Source organism: Astatotilapia calliptera, chromosome 3, assembly GCF_964374335.1.
Source record: "Astatotilapia calliptera chromosome 3, fAstCal68.1, whole genome shotgun sequence".
Taxonomy (NCBI): Eukaryota; Metazoa; Chordata; class Actinopteri; order Cichliformes; family Cichlidae; genus Astatotilapia; species Astatotilapia calliptera.
Window position 1 is genome coordinate 67,030,555 of NC_137424.1, and position 18,803 is coordinate 67,049,357.

General features: G+C 38.5%; 2 protein-coding genes across 2 annotated transcripts in view; both read right to left on the bottom strand.

Moving 5' to 3' along the window:
- LOC113019561 (uncharacterized) overlaps positions 1 to 18,803 on the bottom strand; it is a 145,096-nt gene that overhangs the window by 52,021 nt on the left and 74,272 nt on the right. The gene's annotated exons all lie outside the window — the stretch shown is intronic.
- On the bottom strand, positions 779 to 4,018 carry LOC145421097 (low affinity immunoglobulin gamma Fc region receptor II-like). The gene is made up of 6 exons (XM_080290884.1): positions 3,745 to 4,018; positions 3,420 to 3,665; positions 3,224 to 3,337; positions 2,456 to 2,536; positions 1,733 to 1,813; positions 779 to 1,026 (listed from the first exon to the last, which is right to left on the bottom strand). Exons 1-6 carry the CDS (start codon positions 4,016 to 4,018, stop codon positions 941 to 943), a joined length of 882 nt encoding a protein of 293 aa, XP_080147010.1. The 3' UTR covers positions 779 to 940.

Consider the following 18,803-nt stretch of genomic DNA (forward strand, 5'->3'; position numbering starts at 1 on the left):
AAAATCCCCAACATTTTGAATGTCCTGAATGACTTCTAAACTTTGAGAGATTCAACTCTCTCTCTCAAACAGAGAGTTTTAGATTTGACCTTCAATTAATTAAAAAACTTAATACATGAATACATTTTTTAAAAAGTGTTTTCTTTTTCAATTTTAAAGTTATTCCAGGCCCATTCTGACTGATTGGAACAGCCCTTTTAACACTGACCAAGATCATTTTAAATCTGAGCAAATTTGCCATTCACAAGTTGCTGAGCGTAGGATGAAGAAACTTTCCCGAATTTCATTTTTTTTAACATATTGTGTGTAAGGTGTGTTGTCTAAATCTATTGTCACGTGTTTTTGATGTTTGTTCTTTTAAGTAGGATGGCATTTAACCTGTGTGTTTAAATGTGCTGCAACCTGGTGCAACCAGATTAAATTTAGTTTAAATGAATTTGTTCAAATCTAAACTACCATTTGCTTTAATTTTCCGCCAAAACCTCCGGCGTCTGACGTCAGTTACAACATGAGTCGCTTACCTTGTCCGTCACTTCTGTCACTTACTCACCTGCTCTGAAAAAGGGTTTTTAAAACCTTATATTTGGGCAAAGTCAGCAAACGTTAAAATGCTTGACTGCTCATCCTGTACATGCAGTGTTTATGTCCTGGTGACCATTCAAATAAAAGACAGTGCAGCTAATGCTTCATAAATATTTACCAGTGCAGCATTTCATGATGGCTGCAGAGTGATCGGATCTGCTTCTAGAAGGAATTTCCTTTGTGACGCCAAACTGGATTACCTTTAAAATGTTTTATTAAAGACAAACTTTCCATTTCATCCTGAGCTCTACATTCAAACTGTTCCAGTGCAGCTGTACAACTGTAAACACACACAGAATATGATTGAATAAATAATATAGAGAGGAGTGCAGGGATGTGTTTGGCAGCCAGCTGGACGTCACTGGGTAGACTGGTTAAGCTGTGGTGAAGGTGTGTGGCTCAGCTTCAGTGAGGAGTAGATGACGGCTGGCTCTGGTGGAAGATCTGAACACAAACACACAGATTACAGAAAGTTTAGATAAACATGAAAAAGGCCTGCATCAGCTCTGTTTATGACAGCAGAGATATTCACTGACTGATGTGAGCAGGAGCAGGTTAACACTTTGTTACGTTCCCCTGAGGGGTCTAGGCGGTGAGGGGGAAATAACAAAAAGTGTCCGGGTCAGAAAAAGGAGACAAGAAGACATAAGGGTTACATTAAAGAGTTTTATTAAAGTAGCTCAACTAAAAGAGACGGACAAGCCGCTGTCACCATTTAAGAAAACAAACAAAACTCAGGTGTTGGTCAATAAAGTAAAACGTGAGCCAAAAAGAAAGAGCAGCTCACTAGCTGCAAACACTCACATGGCACTCTGGCCCAGAGCTAGCCTTTCCCTGGGATTAAATACTTTTAATTACTGACGAGAGTCAGCTGTGTAAAAGGGAAAGGTGGCACCTCAGGCAGAAGTGATTGAAGGACACTCCCACACAAGCACCTTCAGGAGAAGGCCCTGCTAGGGCCGTAACACACTTCTCTTCCTTGGAGCTGATAACACCTTCATATGACCACATTACTCTCTCTACACTGCACAAAGACCAAAGCGCTGTAATGTTTTCAATATGGTTTTCCCAGTGTCTGCTGCTGCAGGCTGAGATTTAAACTTTTTAAAATTTGATTTAGGGTTGGACCTTTGAAGAGGAGCAGCTGTACCTCTGTGTCTGCTGTTTGTCCTGATGGTGATGTCTCCATAAGTGATGTCAGCTGTTCTCTGCACTGCAGCTGAATCGCTCTCTGCAAAACAAGACAAAGTCATGTGAGAGATACAGTACTTTATGCTAGGGTGAGATAAAGATAGACTTTTCATGAATTAGAGCTGCAAACCTGAGGCACATTCTTCACAACGCATCCTCTGTTTAACCTGAAGCCACTTTAACACCTCTGCTCAGTTTAGCTCTCAAAACAGGAAACTTAATGGCCGCAGAGCTGCTCATGTGTTAAAACGATGCAATTGTGTACACCTCTTGGAAAGGAAACCCTTTTGTAAATGATTTAAAATAAATGTTTTTACCTGACTGGCACAGCATCACCATAGAGCTGCCCTGTGCTCATGTGGTACACAGAAAACATAAAAGCTTCTGTTCACTGTGACAGTCAAATGGACAAACTAAGTTTTTTTTTAACCTTATCTGCAGTTAAAGGGATTATATTGCTGTTAACATCATCAATTAACATCTTCAGTTCTGTCTCGTGTCTTTTTGTTCATGCCACTGCCTCATTCATGCCTCCCTGTCATTCACACACATGTATTCTGTCTTGCTTCTGCTGACTTTCACTCATCTTCTCTCCAGAGCACACCTCCACCTCTCCACCTTACCTCTCATGTGGAAAGAGCAGAGGACTTTTAAAGCATTTCTAACAGGAAACTTGTCGTACCTCTTTTTCTGTTTGACTCGTCTCGACCATCTGCTGAAGTTCTTCTCACTGATGAGGTAGCAGCTGCTGCAGGATCTCTGTCTGCAAATACCACAGATTTCCCTCTGATAACACAATAATTGTTGTTGCTGCTGGTTTGACAGTTGGAATGTGAATATTTATAAGAATAATGGAAAGTCAATGGAAAGATTTTAGTCAGTAAACTTGGATGAATAAAAGAACTCTTTCTTTCTGAAAGCTGTGTTAAAAGAAAAAAATAGCTTTTATTTTTTTACGTCATAATACAGGAAACTGGACTTCAGCAGAGCAACTCACATCAAAACTGTTTGACCACAAAGTCTCAAGTGCTGCATTGCAATCAACACAGGGAAAAAAAAGCCAACTAAAAATATCAGAATGTAAAAATATATTTAAAAAATTACAAATTATTTTCAAATGCTTAAGTAGAAATTGATGCACAAATACAGCCTTTAGTTTAACTTTAAATTAATCCTCAGGTAGTAATGTGAAGGTATTTGTGCAAAAACTGCACTTCCTTGTGCATCTTATGTTTTTAAAGAAGCAGTTCACCCCATCATCAAACTTACATGTTGCAGTGCTGCTTCTACTTAGATTACTGTGATTAAACCACTGATGGAGATATCTGATCCAATATAATGAAACTAACTTTTACTCACCTTTTAAGCCTAAGCAGAGAAAATTGATATGATTTTGAGGTGAACTGTCTTTAACCTTTTAATTAGTGAGCTATGTGAATGTGTGTCTCACCTTCAGATTGCCTCCGGACACGTCGTCTCACTAGTCCAACCAGTACAACCAGCAGCAGCCCAAATATGGAGGAAACAGACACCATCACAGAGAGAGGAGGAGAGGTGGAAGGACCTGGAATTAATGAGAACATGTGAATCTTTGTGATCAGTTTGAGCTTTGGATGTAAAATCTGTAAAATAAACAGAAGCCTCACCTGTGACAGTGATCCAGCTGGATGGAGACTCTCCATGACCGCTGATGTCACACTTGTAGAGGCCTTCATCAGACCTGGAAACATGCTGGATGGTCATGTGACCTGTAGGCTGCTTCCTGATGAGGGAGCCATCTTTATAGAAAGCAGCTGGGAGGTTGGAGGGAGTGGTCTTTGTTTTACAGAGCAGAGTGACGTCATCTCCCTCCATCACAGGGAGGACAGGACTCTGCAGGATCACTGATCCACCTCAACACAGAGACAAACTACAGCATTTCATCCATTTACACACAGCTTCATCAACACTAACTCCACACACTCAGCTTACCAGTGACTGTCAGGTTAACCATGTTACTGATGGGACCCTCTCTGGACTCACACCAGTAAATTCCACTGTCCAAGGTGACAATGAGGTTGAAGATACAGGAAGAACCATCTGATTTTCCAAATTCAGTTCCACACTGAGTCCTTGTTTCTCCATTTGTGTTTCTCCTCAGAGTCCATCCAGCAGAGCTGTCATCCTCCTCACAGCTCAGAGACACAAAGTCTCCTTTAAAGAACTGAGAGCTGCTGGGACTCACAGTCAGACGAGCTGTGAACATTGATTAAACATAACATAAAAAATATTTTTGTTATAAAGAAAGCATATACATGATATTGATTTTAGTAGCTTAGTTAATTTAAGTATTTTACGTGATAGGATGACACCAATGCAAGAAGTCTAGTCTGTAAAATTTTCTTGTATTTGGCTGTCAGCTATTAGTGGTATTATAACAAAGTGGAAGTGATGGCAACAACAGAAATTCAGACACGAAGTTGTACAGGCCACCTCCAAACCTTATGTGGCCTTTAGATTAGCTCAACAACAGTGCATGGAGAGCTTAATGGGATGTATTTCCATGGTGAGTAGCAGCCATGCCTTTGTATATTTTATTCTATTGAATTTTATTGCATTCCAGTGTTCTCTAATTTCTGCTAAATAACTTTGCACTTTTGCTGCAACAAAACAAATTACCCACCTGTGGGACTAATAAAGGTCATCTTATCTTATCTTATCTTGGCCATGTCTCTGAGTATTGCACACCATGTGCTTTTGGGCACTCCAGTGATGTTGCAGCTCTGAAATATGGCCAAACTGGTGGCAAGTGGCATCTTGGCAGCTGCACGCTTGACTTTTCTCAGTTCATGGGCAGTTATTTTGCGCCATGGTTTTTCCACACGCTTCTTGCGACCCTGTTGACTATTTTGAATGAAACGCTTGATTGTTCAATGATCACGCTTCAGAAGCTTTGCAATTTTGAGGCTGCTGCATCCCTCTGCAAGATATCTCACTATTTTTGACTTTTCTGAGCCTGTCAAGTCCTTCTTTTGACCCATTTTGCCAAAGGAAAGGACGTTGCCTAATAATTATGCACACCTGATATAGGGTGTTGATGTCATTAGACCACACCCCTTCTCATTACAGAGATGCACATCACCTAATATGCTTAATTGGTAGTAGGCTTTCGAGCCTATACAGCTTGGAGTAAGACAACATGCATGAAGAGGATGATGTGGACAAAATACTCATTTGCCTAATAATTCTGCACTCCCTGTATATGAGAATCAGTCAATTTACCATTCAGTTTTACTATGTTTAGGCTAGTTTCACTTGCCAGAAACATTCATTAAACCGATTCTGACGTCGATACTTATGAGTCAGTCATGGGTCAGCGTCAAATGGGCCTGTGTTATGGTTTGTTACATTAGTCTGTTACATTAGTTTGTAATAAAATTGGTCCACTTACCTTGGTTTGCTGTTCTGGAAAACAGCAACATCTGAACTGAAAGTAATCATAAAAAATGAATTATTTTTCAAGGAGTTTTTCCTTTAGTACCAAATATAGCAGAAGGGCAGTGACCACATTTAAAGTGTTTTCTTAAAACAGGATGTGCTTAGTTATTGAATGTTAAGTAAAAGTAATCTCACTGCCACTCTCAAGCAGATTATCTTAAATCAACATATTAAATAGTGGGATTTAAAGCCAGCACATGTTACTTACAGAGAAGGCACAGAAGAGGTGTTTGTCCCATTGTGGTGCACAGAGGTGTGAGGTTTTTCTGTGTAACTGCAGCACTTAAACCCTCTTCCTGCCTTTCGGCAGCACAGTGTAGAGGGTCCGTGGTTTCTCTGCAGCAGTTCTAAAGAAAAAGTATAGAGTTCTCTAACCTTTAACTGAGATATGATTCACAAGGTGAATACAATCTGCATTTTTTTAAAGCATTACATAATCTGTCTCCACTTAAAAAACAAACTGTAAGGTTATAATTGTTATTTTGTCCTAAAAATGTTTCAAAGTTAAGCAAAGATTACAGGTAGTTGTAGGGCTGGACTGGGACAAAAAAAATGAGCATTTTGACTAGACCAGCCCACCAGGTATTGTAGGAAAAACCATAAAGCCTTTGAATGAAAACAATGTGACAATGACGTACACTGTCAACAACAACGTCACAACAACTATCTTGGTGACATATAAGGAAGATTTCTTTACATTTGATCAGATGACCACTTTGGTTGTAAGATTCAGATCATTTTTTATTAAAAGCTAGACGTTTTAAATGAGAATAAGAAAGAAAAGTATTTCTTTGTGCCCCCTTTCCCTGTTAACCCTTTAAGACCTACCATAGAACCAAGTCCACCAGAGCTTATATTATATTTTTACATGCTGTGGAGCCATTTTTGGGAGCATTTCAAGTTGCTATACATCAATACAACTGTTATAGCCCAAATTTTAATAATATATATTCATTAAGTGCATAGTAATTACATACATTGCAAAAAAGTGCAATAAACTACAAAAAAAATTAAAATCGTTTTTGCTTTTTTAACATATATTTCTAGTTAGACAAATTTAAGAGGCTTATCCCTCAAAACTGTAAATACAAAAAAGTTGCACAAAATAGTTTCCCAACACAGGACATTTATTGTCAGTGTCTTCATAGTTTTATTTTTGAAATACACCAATTTTTATATACTGCAGGAAAAACGAAAATAAATATTATTCTGCAAATTTGCAAAAAAGCAGCATATGCATCAAAATAAACTATTTCCAGCAGTGCAATATGAGTCCTCAGCATCCCAGAAACGACACAGAAAGTCATAAACTCAAACATAACTTTTAAAAACACCAGTATAGACTCATAAGGCCCTGATGGTAAAAAAAAAGATACATTTCCGCAAAATGACGTCACTTCCGGTTTCGGGCAGGTTATGGCAGACATGCAAAAGTTTGCGCTGATGGACGTAGGAAGTGTTACAAACAGCTGATCGGATCGGCAAAGCGTGTTTCTGGAATATTATGTTTTTGTTGCTGCAAGTGCTTTTTATGCAGTTTTTGCAAAGCTTTATGTGGAAGGAAACTGTGACCTAGGACAAGCTGATGGCATAAGATGTAAGTACAACTCCTCCGCTTTCATATGCAAAAAAAATTATTGCGCTAGTTTACGTGGTTGCAGTGCTACCGGGATTTAAAAATAGTTACACAAAACAGACCGTGCCCGCTCCGACCGGCTTTAAAGGGTTAATGCCCTACATGGCCCCCTGGCAAAACTTTCCTAGACCCGCCCCTGCACAGTTACCAGCTGTCAGCTAAGTAAAAAACGGTTCCTGGTGTTATTTGTCTCTCAGAAACAGTTGATAACTTCCCTTCAACTCATTCATGTCACCTAAAAGGTAAACCTGTTTCTCCATCACCTGTTCAGCTCTGATGATTCAGTAAGGACATCTCCTGGTTTCATCTTCATGTTTCCCTCTCACCACATATACAAACCATATATCATGGCCAGCAACTTTTACAGCTGTGCCTCCAGCAAACATCAGCTGATACTAGAAAGTAAGATTAAGTAAATTCTAACAACAGCTGATCAAACGTGCTGCTGTTGTTTAATGTGACATCCACTGGTTTCTTCTTTCTGGTGCAAACAAGATAAACAAACAAGAGAGAAAAGCCGACCAGCTGATCATTGATCAGTTTCATGAATGAAGTAGTAACAGGAGAGGGAGGGGGAGAGAATGAGAGAAGAAGAGGAAGCGTGGACAGCATAAAGACACAGAATAACTCCATCTTTGTGTCTTTTTTCATTCTAGCTGAAGTCCGGGACAAACTGCATTCCCTTTCACCTCAATACCATTTTCTTCTGTTTGTCTGTGATAAGATTACTTTCAGGCCGTTTTCCAAGCAAGAGGGGGTGCATTCGACCTCCTTGGCCGTAATTGTCTATCACGTTCAATTAACCATTCCACCACCTTTCATTGTTTATACCGTTAGTTTAGATTAGATTAGATTAGATTAGATTAGATTAGATTAGATTAGATTAGATAAAACTTTATTAACCTCTGGGTGGTCTTGGGTCGATTTGTGCCATTTTTCATTGTTCGTATACACGCCATTTGCACTGTGTTGAACGGAATATACCCAACTTTTCCAAAAAAAAGTCTGGTTACATATATTTCAAAATTCCAGTCTGACTCCCTTAAATTAGCTTCAGTGGCTGAGCTACAGATAAACTTACACTATTGGTCCTAGTGGTCGATTTGTGCCCCATTGAAACCCATTATAAATGCTATTTCCCATTCCACGGTCATTACAACCAAATAATGGGCCATCTTCCGAATGTTGGTGGTACTCGGGAGTCCGGGCCTTGGAATTGTATCTTTTGGGAAATATTTGATTTCTTTGTTTTTTGGGGCTAAAAAAACAGTGCGGCCATGTGACGAAACCGGGATATAAAGGATTAAAATCCGCGAAATGTAATTAAAACTTGATATGAATATTTCAAGGAGAAGTAGGTCTAAAAGATTGGCTAATTTAAAGTGGAAAAAATATTAATATATAGATATTTTATAGCACTTTTCATGGCGTGGTCGATTTGTGGCTCTAAGCCCAATAGTGTATGCATTTTTCTAGGACCCCCCAGAGGTTAATCCCTTGGGTGGGTTCCTCCGGGAAATTCGGTTTCCAATAGCACAGCACCGACAGAAGTTACAGAACGTGAGCAGAAATATACCATATATACACATATATAAATAAAGAGGATACAAACGGGATAAATAGAATAAATAGGAATAAGAATACAAAGGAATTGCACATTTTAAGTATTGAGGTCTATTGCACCGTTGACTATTAACAAAAGTATTGCACAGTGAAGTGCACTACAGCTTAGTTGTTCCCCCCTCCTTTGTCCTCCTGTTTCCCCTCCCTCTCCCCTCCAGAGAGGCGTTAAACAGTCTGATGGCGTGTGGGACAAAGGAGTTTTTAAGTCTGTTAGTTCTTGTCTTGGGGAGAAGCAACCTGTCACTGAACAGACTCTTCTGGTTGTTTATGGCCGTGTGCAGAGGATGCCCAGCATTGTTCATAATGTCCAGCAGTTTTTTTTAGTGTCTTTTCTCTGCCACTGTCACCAGAGTGTCCAGCTTCATGCCGACCACAGAGCTAGCCTTCCTGATCAGTTTCTCCAGCCTGGATGAGTCCTTCTTTGCTGTGCTGCTCTCCCAGCACACCACAGCATAGAAAAGTACTCCAGCAACCACTGACTGGTAAAACATCCTCAGGAGCTTCCTGCAGATGTTAAAAGACCTCAGCCTCCTGAGGAAGTACAGTCGGCTTTGGGCTTTTTTATACAGGTGCTCTGTGTTGCATGACCAGTCCAGTTTGTTGTCCACCCACAGCCCGAGGTACTTGTTGACCACCTCCACCTTACAATAAGGAAGTAAGCAATGATGACATGAGTGAAAATGTGACGTCGCAGGCTTTCACATAAAAACAGTTAAACAGCGATAAAAAGAAACACAAAGAATGGCAAGAAGCTGTTGTATTATTAACTGCAATAGCCGGTCTCATGACAGCCACAGGAAGCCGACGGGTAAAGAGATCATTTTTTATCGGATTACATCGTGGAAGAGAAATTGTATAAGCCGTGTTTCCGAAGTAACAAAGAGGCGACGGATGGCCTGGATTGCAGCCATTCAAAGACCAAATATAACGTCCCAGAACACTCCAGCTCACATGTTAGCCTGTCCAAGCATTTCCACAAAGGTCAGTCTTCTGTTGTAGTTATTACATAATTTATCATAACAAAATTGTTGATGTAGGTTACAAGTAAGTCTTCTATTGATTTGAATTGAACTCATTGCGCTATGCTGCTTTGTTCACTGTGGCTTTGTGGGCTAATGTTTGTTGTGTTTTGTAGGAAAACCAATACAAAATGCTGGAATGTGATCCAGACCCTCTATCAACCTGGATCATACTGAGTTAAGAGAGAGAGCGATATCAAAACAGCCACGAAACATCCTGCTTATATGTGCCTAAGGGTTGTATTTAAGCAAGGAAGTGATGAATAACTGTTTCCCAGTATGTTGTTTTGATATGGGTTTTTTTGTTGTTTTTTTGCATCGTTGATTTGTTTTTCACCGAAGCAGCTAATAAAGCACAATGGAATCCAATTTTGCCTCTTTCTTGTAAGATTCTATAATAGAAAGAAACAATAATGCCATTTATAAAGAAAGACAATAAATTGAATGAATTACGAAACACTTATTTTATTTCTCTTACATCTGAAAATGTTGTGTAATACTACAACCTGAAACGCCAAATAGATTGCCTTGGCCTGTTCAGGAGATAAAGAAAAAAATGTAACAACAGCGGTGAAATGGAATAGTCCAAATCACCAAAGTAAACTGGACCTGGCATGTTGCAGGGATCTGAAGTTACTAAACATTTTGTGAGTGTACGCACTAAAACTTAGGACCATATAATAATAAATATGTGCGTGATGAAAGTTGAGCAGCACGCTAACGTCCTTACTCCACTCTGTATGCTCATATGGGTCTGACCCTTTCACTCCTTTGATTTTTTTCCTCGTACTTTTTTTGCCTTTTCATCAAGTCTGTCTTTGTACAGACCTGCTGAGTTCTCCGTCATTTTGTACATAACTGTTTTTGGGGCAAATAAAATGGAAGTGGGGATTAAAACTGCAGAATGACTGATTACCGGTGCTGGACATGCTATAGCTTGATGCAGTGTTTTGGTTTTGTTGCCAGTCCTACCCACAATGCAATGCGCGAAAGTCACGTGGTCTATTCTTACTCCAACTTTATTCCAAAACAGAACTGAAACCTTTGCACCCAAAAGAGCCCTCTAGTGGTCCACCACAACAAAAACAAAACAAAAAAACATCGACCCACAAAAAAATAAGAAATCACCATAGTGCATGTCCGATGGCCAGTCCAGCTGTGGGTAGTTGATATCGTTCTTATTTTTTTTGTCTTTCATACAGATAGGCAGCTTCACTAAATAGATAAATTGATAAATAAAATACATCTGTACAAGGAAAAACAACACAAACTCTATAAGCGCTAGAGTTATAGAAAACATCATTATTTTTCATCCAATATTTTGTTTTTTTTTTTAATTGTTTTGATTCTTCCTTGTGTGCACATTAGTGATATGCGATACCACTGATTTTCTTTCCGATCCGATACCAAGTAATAATAATAATAATAATAATAATAATAATAATAATAATAATAATAATCCAACCCCCGCGGTCTTTCACTACTCGGGTTAAACATGATATATAAGTCACTCTGATAACTTGTTAATGTTATTGTTTGGCTTTTTCGGTGTTTTATTTGTTCGTGAGTAAATTGGTTTGGTTGAGATTAAAGTTATTAGATTAGATTAAATTTTATTTTATTTTATTAATCCCTCGGGTGGGTTCCTCCGGGTTTTCACACAGCTGAATTAACGTCAAAGAGAAAACTAATTAAAGAAAGTGTGAGACGGTCGAGAGTTTATGCCAGCGCCCGGTTATATTTTAGATAGCAAGGAGCAGACGGCAGTTTCACTCCACCGAGGGAGCTCGTGACGTACTACCCGGCTTTCTTTAGACCGCGAAGGCCGGGTCCTCAGGTGGAAGCAGCCTCTGAATTTGGACACCCCCGCTGTTTCCGGGCCGGCCAATAATAACGGTGGCATTTAACGTATTTTATCCGATAAATAAACACTGTAAAATGTATTTATCACCCCCACCCCCAACAGCCCATCTGAATGTCTCCCTAATTCTGAGGTCATGTATCGCAAACCACGTCTCAGCTGTTTGTGGAGGTAAAATACATCCGCACAATTACGCTCAGCCATTGTTGTGAGTGCGCACGTCAAGAGGCTGCGGGTTACTATACAGCCGTATTTCGCACATGACTATGAAAGGCGGAAGAGGAAGTAGTTTCTTTGAATGTAGACCATCCGAATAGTTATAGTTTCTTTCCAATGTGTTCCTGTTAATGATAAACTACAAATTTACCCTAAAACACTAAAATATCGATATTTTAATGTGAGAATCGATTCTAGAACATAAATGATTGGTATCGGAGGAATCGATATTTCAGGATCGATCCGCACATCACTAGTGCACATACTAGCTTCCTGCAGTAAATGGAAGAGATCAGGGGCGGGCAAGATGGCGGACTGAGCAGTAGCATCCGTCTGAACTCCTCACTAAAGTCCCGATGTTTTAATCTTGAAGTTATAAAATCCACTCCTTTGAGCTATATTGACGACGTTTCAGCCCGAACATGAAGAAAACCAACAACACGAAACCTCCGGCAGTGAAAAACCTCCCTTTTACAACCCAGAGAAACAGCGAGCATGACTACCCAGCTCCGATGGAAACGGCTAATTCCAGCAGCAACAAGAGGGACAGACTGTTAACAACCCCTGATAATACTCCTGAGAAACCACATATGGAGAAAAAAGCAAAAGGTACGGCTAGTGATAATGACTCCAACACATCCACTGACACTATACTGAAAGCTATTGAGAGTCTTGGAAAACGTGTTGATGACCGCATGGACGAAGTTAGCAAACAAATTCAACAACATAGCGCCATGCTGGAACTTGTGTCAAGCCAGCCTCCAGTTTGTTTTACGTTCCCTGTGTATTCAAAGTATTACGGGAATGGATGTGGAAACCGGATTTCAAAATAATAGCCAACTTTGAGTGAATTAACAGATATGTTAAGAACATAATAACATATAATTTAGGCTTTTTTTTTTTTTTTTTACAAACTCTAATGTTAGATGCATATGACACAGCCTTGTACCCTAATTGTGCCCTGTCACTATCAAGGCCATCTTATTTTGGATTTCAAAGTAAAAGCCCTGTGAATCTTCATTTTTGAACTACTCTTTCAATGACTTCATAATGCTCTTAAAAGCACTGAAAGGTAGGTCAATTATGGACAATTTGAAAAGGCTTTTAATTTTGAAAAGCAAACTCAGACTGACTTGATATTGATATGGTATCACTGTGGGGCTGTATACTGTTGATCTAAGGTGGAATTACCCTGTGGAAACAGGAATTTTTCATTTTAGAGCATTTTGAATCTTTAGAAGATTAAGTCAAATATCGGCAATTTCAAAGGGCCATTACTATGAAAGGCAAAATCAGACTGACTTGATATTGATATGGAATTACTGTGAAAAAGACTGTGGATGGAAAGTGTTGATATAAAGTTCAAATAGTATTTGGAATACGACTTTTGCTTTTAAGAGCATTATGAAGCCATTGAAAGAGTAGTTCAAAAATGAAGATTCACAGGGCTTTTACTTTGAAATCCAAAATAAGATGGCCTTGATAGTGACAGGGCACAATTAGGGTACAAGGCTGTGTCATATACATCTAACATTAGAGTTTGTAAAAAAAATAAAAGCCTAAATTATATGTTATTATGTTCTTAACATATCTGTTAATTCACTTGAAGTTGGCTTTTATTTTGAAATCCGGTTTCCACATCCATTCCCGTAATACTTTGAATACACAGGGAACGTAAAATAAACTGGAGGCTGGCTTGACTGCAAGTCTCGAATTGGAGGCTGGCTTGACACCAGTGCTAAATCGGTGCAGTTTAATTCAGAGGAGCTGCAAGAATGCAAAAAGAAAATAAAACACCTGGAAAAAGTGATGGAATCAATCAAAAAAGATAATGACGATATTAAGGATCGTGTATTGAGCCAGGAAAGATACAAAAGAAGATGGTGTCTTCGTATCAAAGGGAAAAAGGAGAAAACAAATGAAAATATCAGAGAAGAAGTGGTGGAACTTCTAGGAAGGATTGTTCCGGACCTAAAGATGAAGATGGAAGAAGCAGTTGATGTTGTCCACAGAGTGGGAAGAGCGGTGGAGAATAAGCATCGACAAATCATTATTCTGTTTGTGAGACGTGCCGTGAGAGATGACATCTGGAGGTGAACAAAGACTTCTCCCGTGTGCAAAGAAGAAGGCATCCGCTTTGCTGAAGACCTGACCCCAGAGGACTGGAGATCTAGACAAGTGTTGTGGCCAAAAATCGACCAGGCTCGGAAGGAAGGCAAGGCTGCAGGCTTCAGGGGCCCTTTTGGTTTCATAGAAGGCAAACGTATCAGGGTAGAGACTCCAGGTACGGGTTGACATCTGACTACGAAAGGAATATACAGTGGAACATTTCGGATGATGGGACTTTTACCTCAAGATTTTCCTACTCCATCTCCTAAACTTCCTCTTTAAAGCTGTTCATGTGTTCCGTGTTCCAACTAAAAACTAATATTTCTTTTTTTTCCTTTAACACAAGGGGACTTAAAGACTCAATTAAGCGCAAAGCTGTTTTTCTGTTCTGCAAGGGGCAACAGGCAAATTGTTTTTTTCTCCAGGAAACTCATTCTGAGGAATCTGATGTGAAATTTTGGTCACAACAATGGGGAGATAAAATTAATTTTAGTCATGGTACAAACAGGTCGGCTGGGGTTGCTATTTGTTTCAACAGATGTCCTGGAAGGTTTTTGTGCAACATGGCAGACAAAAATGGACATTGGGTTGCCTGTGTGTTAAATACTGATAATACTCTGATTATTTTGGTTAATGTTTATGGATACAACAATGATCAAGAGAATAAGAACCTGCTGCATCAAATTTCTACAGTTATAAAGGAACTTTATACCAAATTCCCTACTGATTATATAGTAGTTGGAGGTGATTTCAATGTGACTCCTGATGAATGGTTGGATAGATGGCCTTCAAAGTTTTCAAGAGAACATAAAAACCCAATATTTGAAAAATTCGCTAATGATACTAAATTAATAGATGTATGGAGAGTGTTAAACGAAGATGTAAAACAATTCACCTGGCACAAACCTAATGGTCAAAGCAGGTCACGTATTGATTATTGGTTGGTATCCAACTCAATTTTACAATATGTTAAGGAAACAGTCATCTCTAACAGTCCCTTAAGTGACCATTGCGCCATTATTCTGAGACTACAAAGCAAAGACCAAAACAACACATTTAAGGATTATTGGAAATTTAATTGTCAGATGCTGAGAAATGAGGAGTATTGTAATTCTATTAAAAAATTAATTTTAGATATCCAGAATGATGAAGCCATCAATACACCGATACTCAAATGGGAATATCTTAAATTTAGAATCAGAAAAACCTCAATTGCATTCGGTAAAAAGTTAAACAGACAAAGAAAAGAAGAGGAATCAAATGTAGTAAAAGAACTTATGAATCTGTATGGCAAATTGAATTGGACTGAGGAAGAAAAAGGAAAAATTAATAATTTACAATCTAAATTGGACGAAATATACCTTTATAGAGCCAAGGCTGCTTATTTGCGATCCAAAGCCAAGTGGATAGAAGAGGGTGAAAAGAACACTGCCTATTTTTGCAATCTAGAAAAATGTAGACAAGAATATAACTCAATATGTAACCTAATAATCGACGGAGAGGAATGTACAGACCCTAAACGCATTTCAAATGAAGTATTTACTTTTTACAGTAACCTTTATAAGTCTTCATACTCAGAACAAAATGTCACCTCCTTCTTTGACAAAATCAATGGTCAATGGTCAATGGTAACTTTATTGTCCCTGACGGGAAATTGATTCGCAGTATGTCAAAACAAACAACAAACATACAACCAACACATCACGTATACTCATTAAAAAATACTATAATATAATAATAATAAAAGCCTGATAAAACAACCTAGATTTTCCATCGAAAAAAGTGCAATGTACAATGGCAACAACACTTACAATTTAGTGTTGTTAATTAAGATAATAGCACTAGGTACAAACGACAATTTGTGTCGCTTTGTCTTCACTGCAGTCATTTTATAACGACGACCTGATGGAAGCAGTTGAAAATCATTAAAGAGAGGATGATCTGAACGCAACAGGACAGAGGTTGCCTTCCTCAGCACCTGCCTGTTATAAAAGTCCTCAAGCTGGACCTGAGACCTCCCTGAAATCTTGGCCGCCACTTTAACCAGATTGTTAAGTCTGGTCTTATTATCCATGGACATACTACCGTACCAAGCAATGATACAGAAAGTTAAAACAGATTCAATAAAACTTTTATAAAAGAGAGTCATCATTTCAGATGAAACATTAAAACCTCTCAACCTCCTTAAAAAGTACAGTCTTTGTTGGGCCTTTTTCACTGTAGCAGCAAGATGTGACTCAAAGGACAGGGTCTTATCAAGAACAACCCCCAAGTCAACCCCCAAAATCAGTAATTGGATTCCAGTAATTGATGATAATTTTAGAGAAATTTGTGATGAAGACCTGACTATAGAAGAATTTGATTTTGCTATTAAGAGCATGGCATCTGATCGTTCACCGGGACCAGATGGTATAACAACTAATTTCTATAAGCACTTTTGGGAAGACCTAAAATTACTATTATTCAGTGCGATAAATGAATGTATAAATCAAAAGGAGCTTATGACAACAATGAAACAGGGAGTTATAAAATTAATTCCAAAACCGGGGAAAGATAAGAAAAAACTAAGTAATCTAAGACCTATAACACTTTTAAATACAGACTACAAAGTTTTTACAAAAGTTTTAGCAACAAGACTAAAAACAGGTATTTCTGAAATAATTAGCCCAACACAGTCAGGATTTCTCAAAGGACGGTTGATCCAAAATAATATCCGCTTGGTTTTGGACCTCATCGATTACAATTACCTAATTAAGGATGATGGTTTTATGTTGTTCTTGGACTTCCATAAAGCATTTGATTCTATTGAACACACTTTTATTATTAAGACATTTAAACATTTTGGGTTTGGTGATGCATTTCTGGATATGATCACTATGTTGTATACTGATATTAATAGTTGTGTTTCTCTTTTAGAAGGCACATGTCCCAGGTTCAGGGTGGAGAGAGTAGAGCTGGGCGATATATCAAGTTTTTAAAAAATATCGATATATTTTTATACGAGATATAAGATGTGACAATATCCTTTATATCGATATAGTTTATGTTACGTTATAATTATACTTGTGGATCCGCAAGTTTGCCTCTCTTTCCTCCACTTTCGTCTTTACAACGTTACTCTGCCTCGCCTCTCCTTCACTGAACACAACTCCCCCTCCCCCCCCATCGCTTCACCTGCAGGAAGCGACAAGATGGACACGGCAAATCTCCGTTAACGAGTTACTGCGCATCGACCCGTCCGTGGGGCTGGACGCCGTCAACGTGTTAGCGAGCTAACCACGCTAATGAGCTAACCACGCTAACGAGCTAACCACACTAACGCCATGCAGCCCAGAGGTGGTGCACGGACTAAAATCCTTTCATTTTCTCAAAAGTTGACAGCGCACCTTATGTATGAATTCTGGTTGTGCTTGATGGCCATGAACCGATTTTATGTGGAACACGGCGCTCAGCAATCTGTCAAAAAATGTTTTCGGACGACTTTGGTAAGCTACGGAGCTGCACCGCTTGATGAATTGTCAGAGCATTATGGCTGAGCCTTGCGGAGTGATACGTACTGTGCTTCAACGTAATATTACCCTACTGTGTATAAGGACCATAAATGGCACCTGTTAAGAGACGTGGTTGCGAAGCGGATTTCAAACTCCAGGCTGTCAGTCACGCAGTACAAGTTGGGAACAGAGCAGCTGTGAAATCTGTCTTTGTTATTGTGCTCAGCGTCTTTTAGTTTACATTTTGACTGCACAATTGTGAGCTTTTTGTTATGCACAAAAACAACATTGTTTTCTTTTATTTATGGAGCATTATTATTTAATAAATGCTCATAATTTATTTTTGAGTAAATTTTATGTACATCTGCTCTATGTTAATAAAAGTGCCTGTGTGACATCTGGGACACAGCTTTGACTAAGAACTCTCTTTTTGTTCTTACTTTATGGCTTTAAAAAAAATATATCGAGATATATATCTTATATCGCCATCCAGCTAAAAAATATCGAGATATGAATTTTGGGTCATATCGCCCAGCCCTAGGAGAGAGGTATCAGGCAGGGCTGCAGCATCTCACCTCTTTTATTCATTGTAGCCACTGAATTACTTGCTATTACTGTCATAAACTCAAACATCAAAGGATTAGACATAAATAATCACAAATTAATAATAAGTCAGCTTGCCGATGATACAACAGTCTTTCTAAAAAATAAAGAACAAATTCCATTGGCCTTAGATACAATAAAGATCTTTTCTGATGCTTCTGGACCTGGACAAATGTGAACTCATGAGTATCCACAATTGTTCTCACTCTTCTTTGTATGATATACCTGTCAAAAATGAAATCAAATATCTTGGAATCTGGATAACTAAATGCATGGCTGATAGTGAAGAAAAGAATATTCAGAATACAATTGACAAATGCAAAAAAAACTCTAAACCATTGGCTACAGAGAGATTTAACGTTGTTCGGCAGGATAATGTTGACCAAGGTTGAATCTTTGTCCAGATTAATCTATCCAGCTTATTCCCTAGCCATCCCACCAAGAATTATAAAAGACATCAATAAGATGAATTTTAATTTCATATGGAAAAATAAACATCATTATGTTAGTAACAGGGACTTGATAAAAGATTATGAAGAGGGGGGTTTAAAAGCAATCGATTTTGAATTAATGAATGGCATTTTAAAGATTAATTGGCTACGATCTTTCTTGAAAAATGATAATGAGATCTGGTTCTTGATACCATCTCTTATTTTTAACAAAGTTGGGGGGGGATCCAATTGCTTTTAGTATGTGATTTTGAAATTTCTAAACTACCCATAAAACTTTCCAAATTTCATCAACAAGTTTTGTTAAATTGGAAATTAATGTTTAAACATAACTTCAGTCCCCACAATGTTCCATTGTGGAATAATAGGGTGATATTGAATTGGGGGAAATCTATGTTTGTGGAAGAATGGATGACAAAACAAATTTGGTCTGTGACACATATAATGGATGAAAATGGAGATATACTTGAATTAAACAGGCATAATGAGAAATATGACATGAGTTGCTCGTTCGGGCTCTATGAAAAGGTTTCACAGAATATCCCA

Bases quoted from the DNA above. Each gene is read 5' to 3' on its own strand.
- LOC145421097 (XM_080290884.1), bottom strand. From the start codon at position 4,018: ATGTTCACAGCTCGTCTGACTGTGAGTCCCAGCAGCTCTCAGTTCTTT. The intron at 2,537-3,223 runs GTGAGACACACA...TGGTATTTGCAG, and splicing joins TGTCCGGAGGCAATCTGAAG to ACAGAGATCCTGCAGCAGCT. The intron at 1,027-1,732 runs GTACAGCTGCTC...GTTTGTGTTCAG, and splicing joins GACAAACAGCAGACACAGAG to ATCTTCCACCAGAGCCAGCC.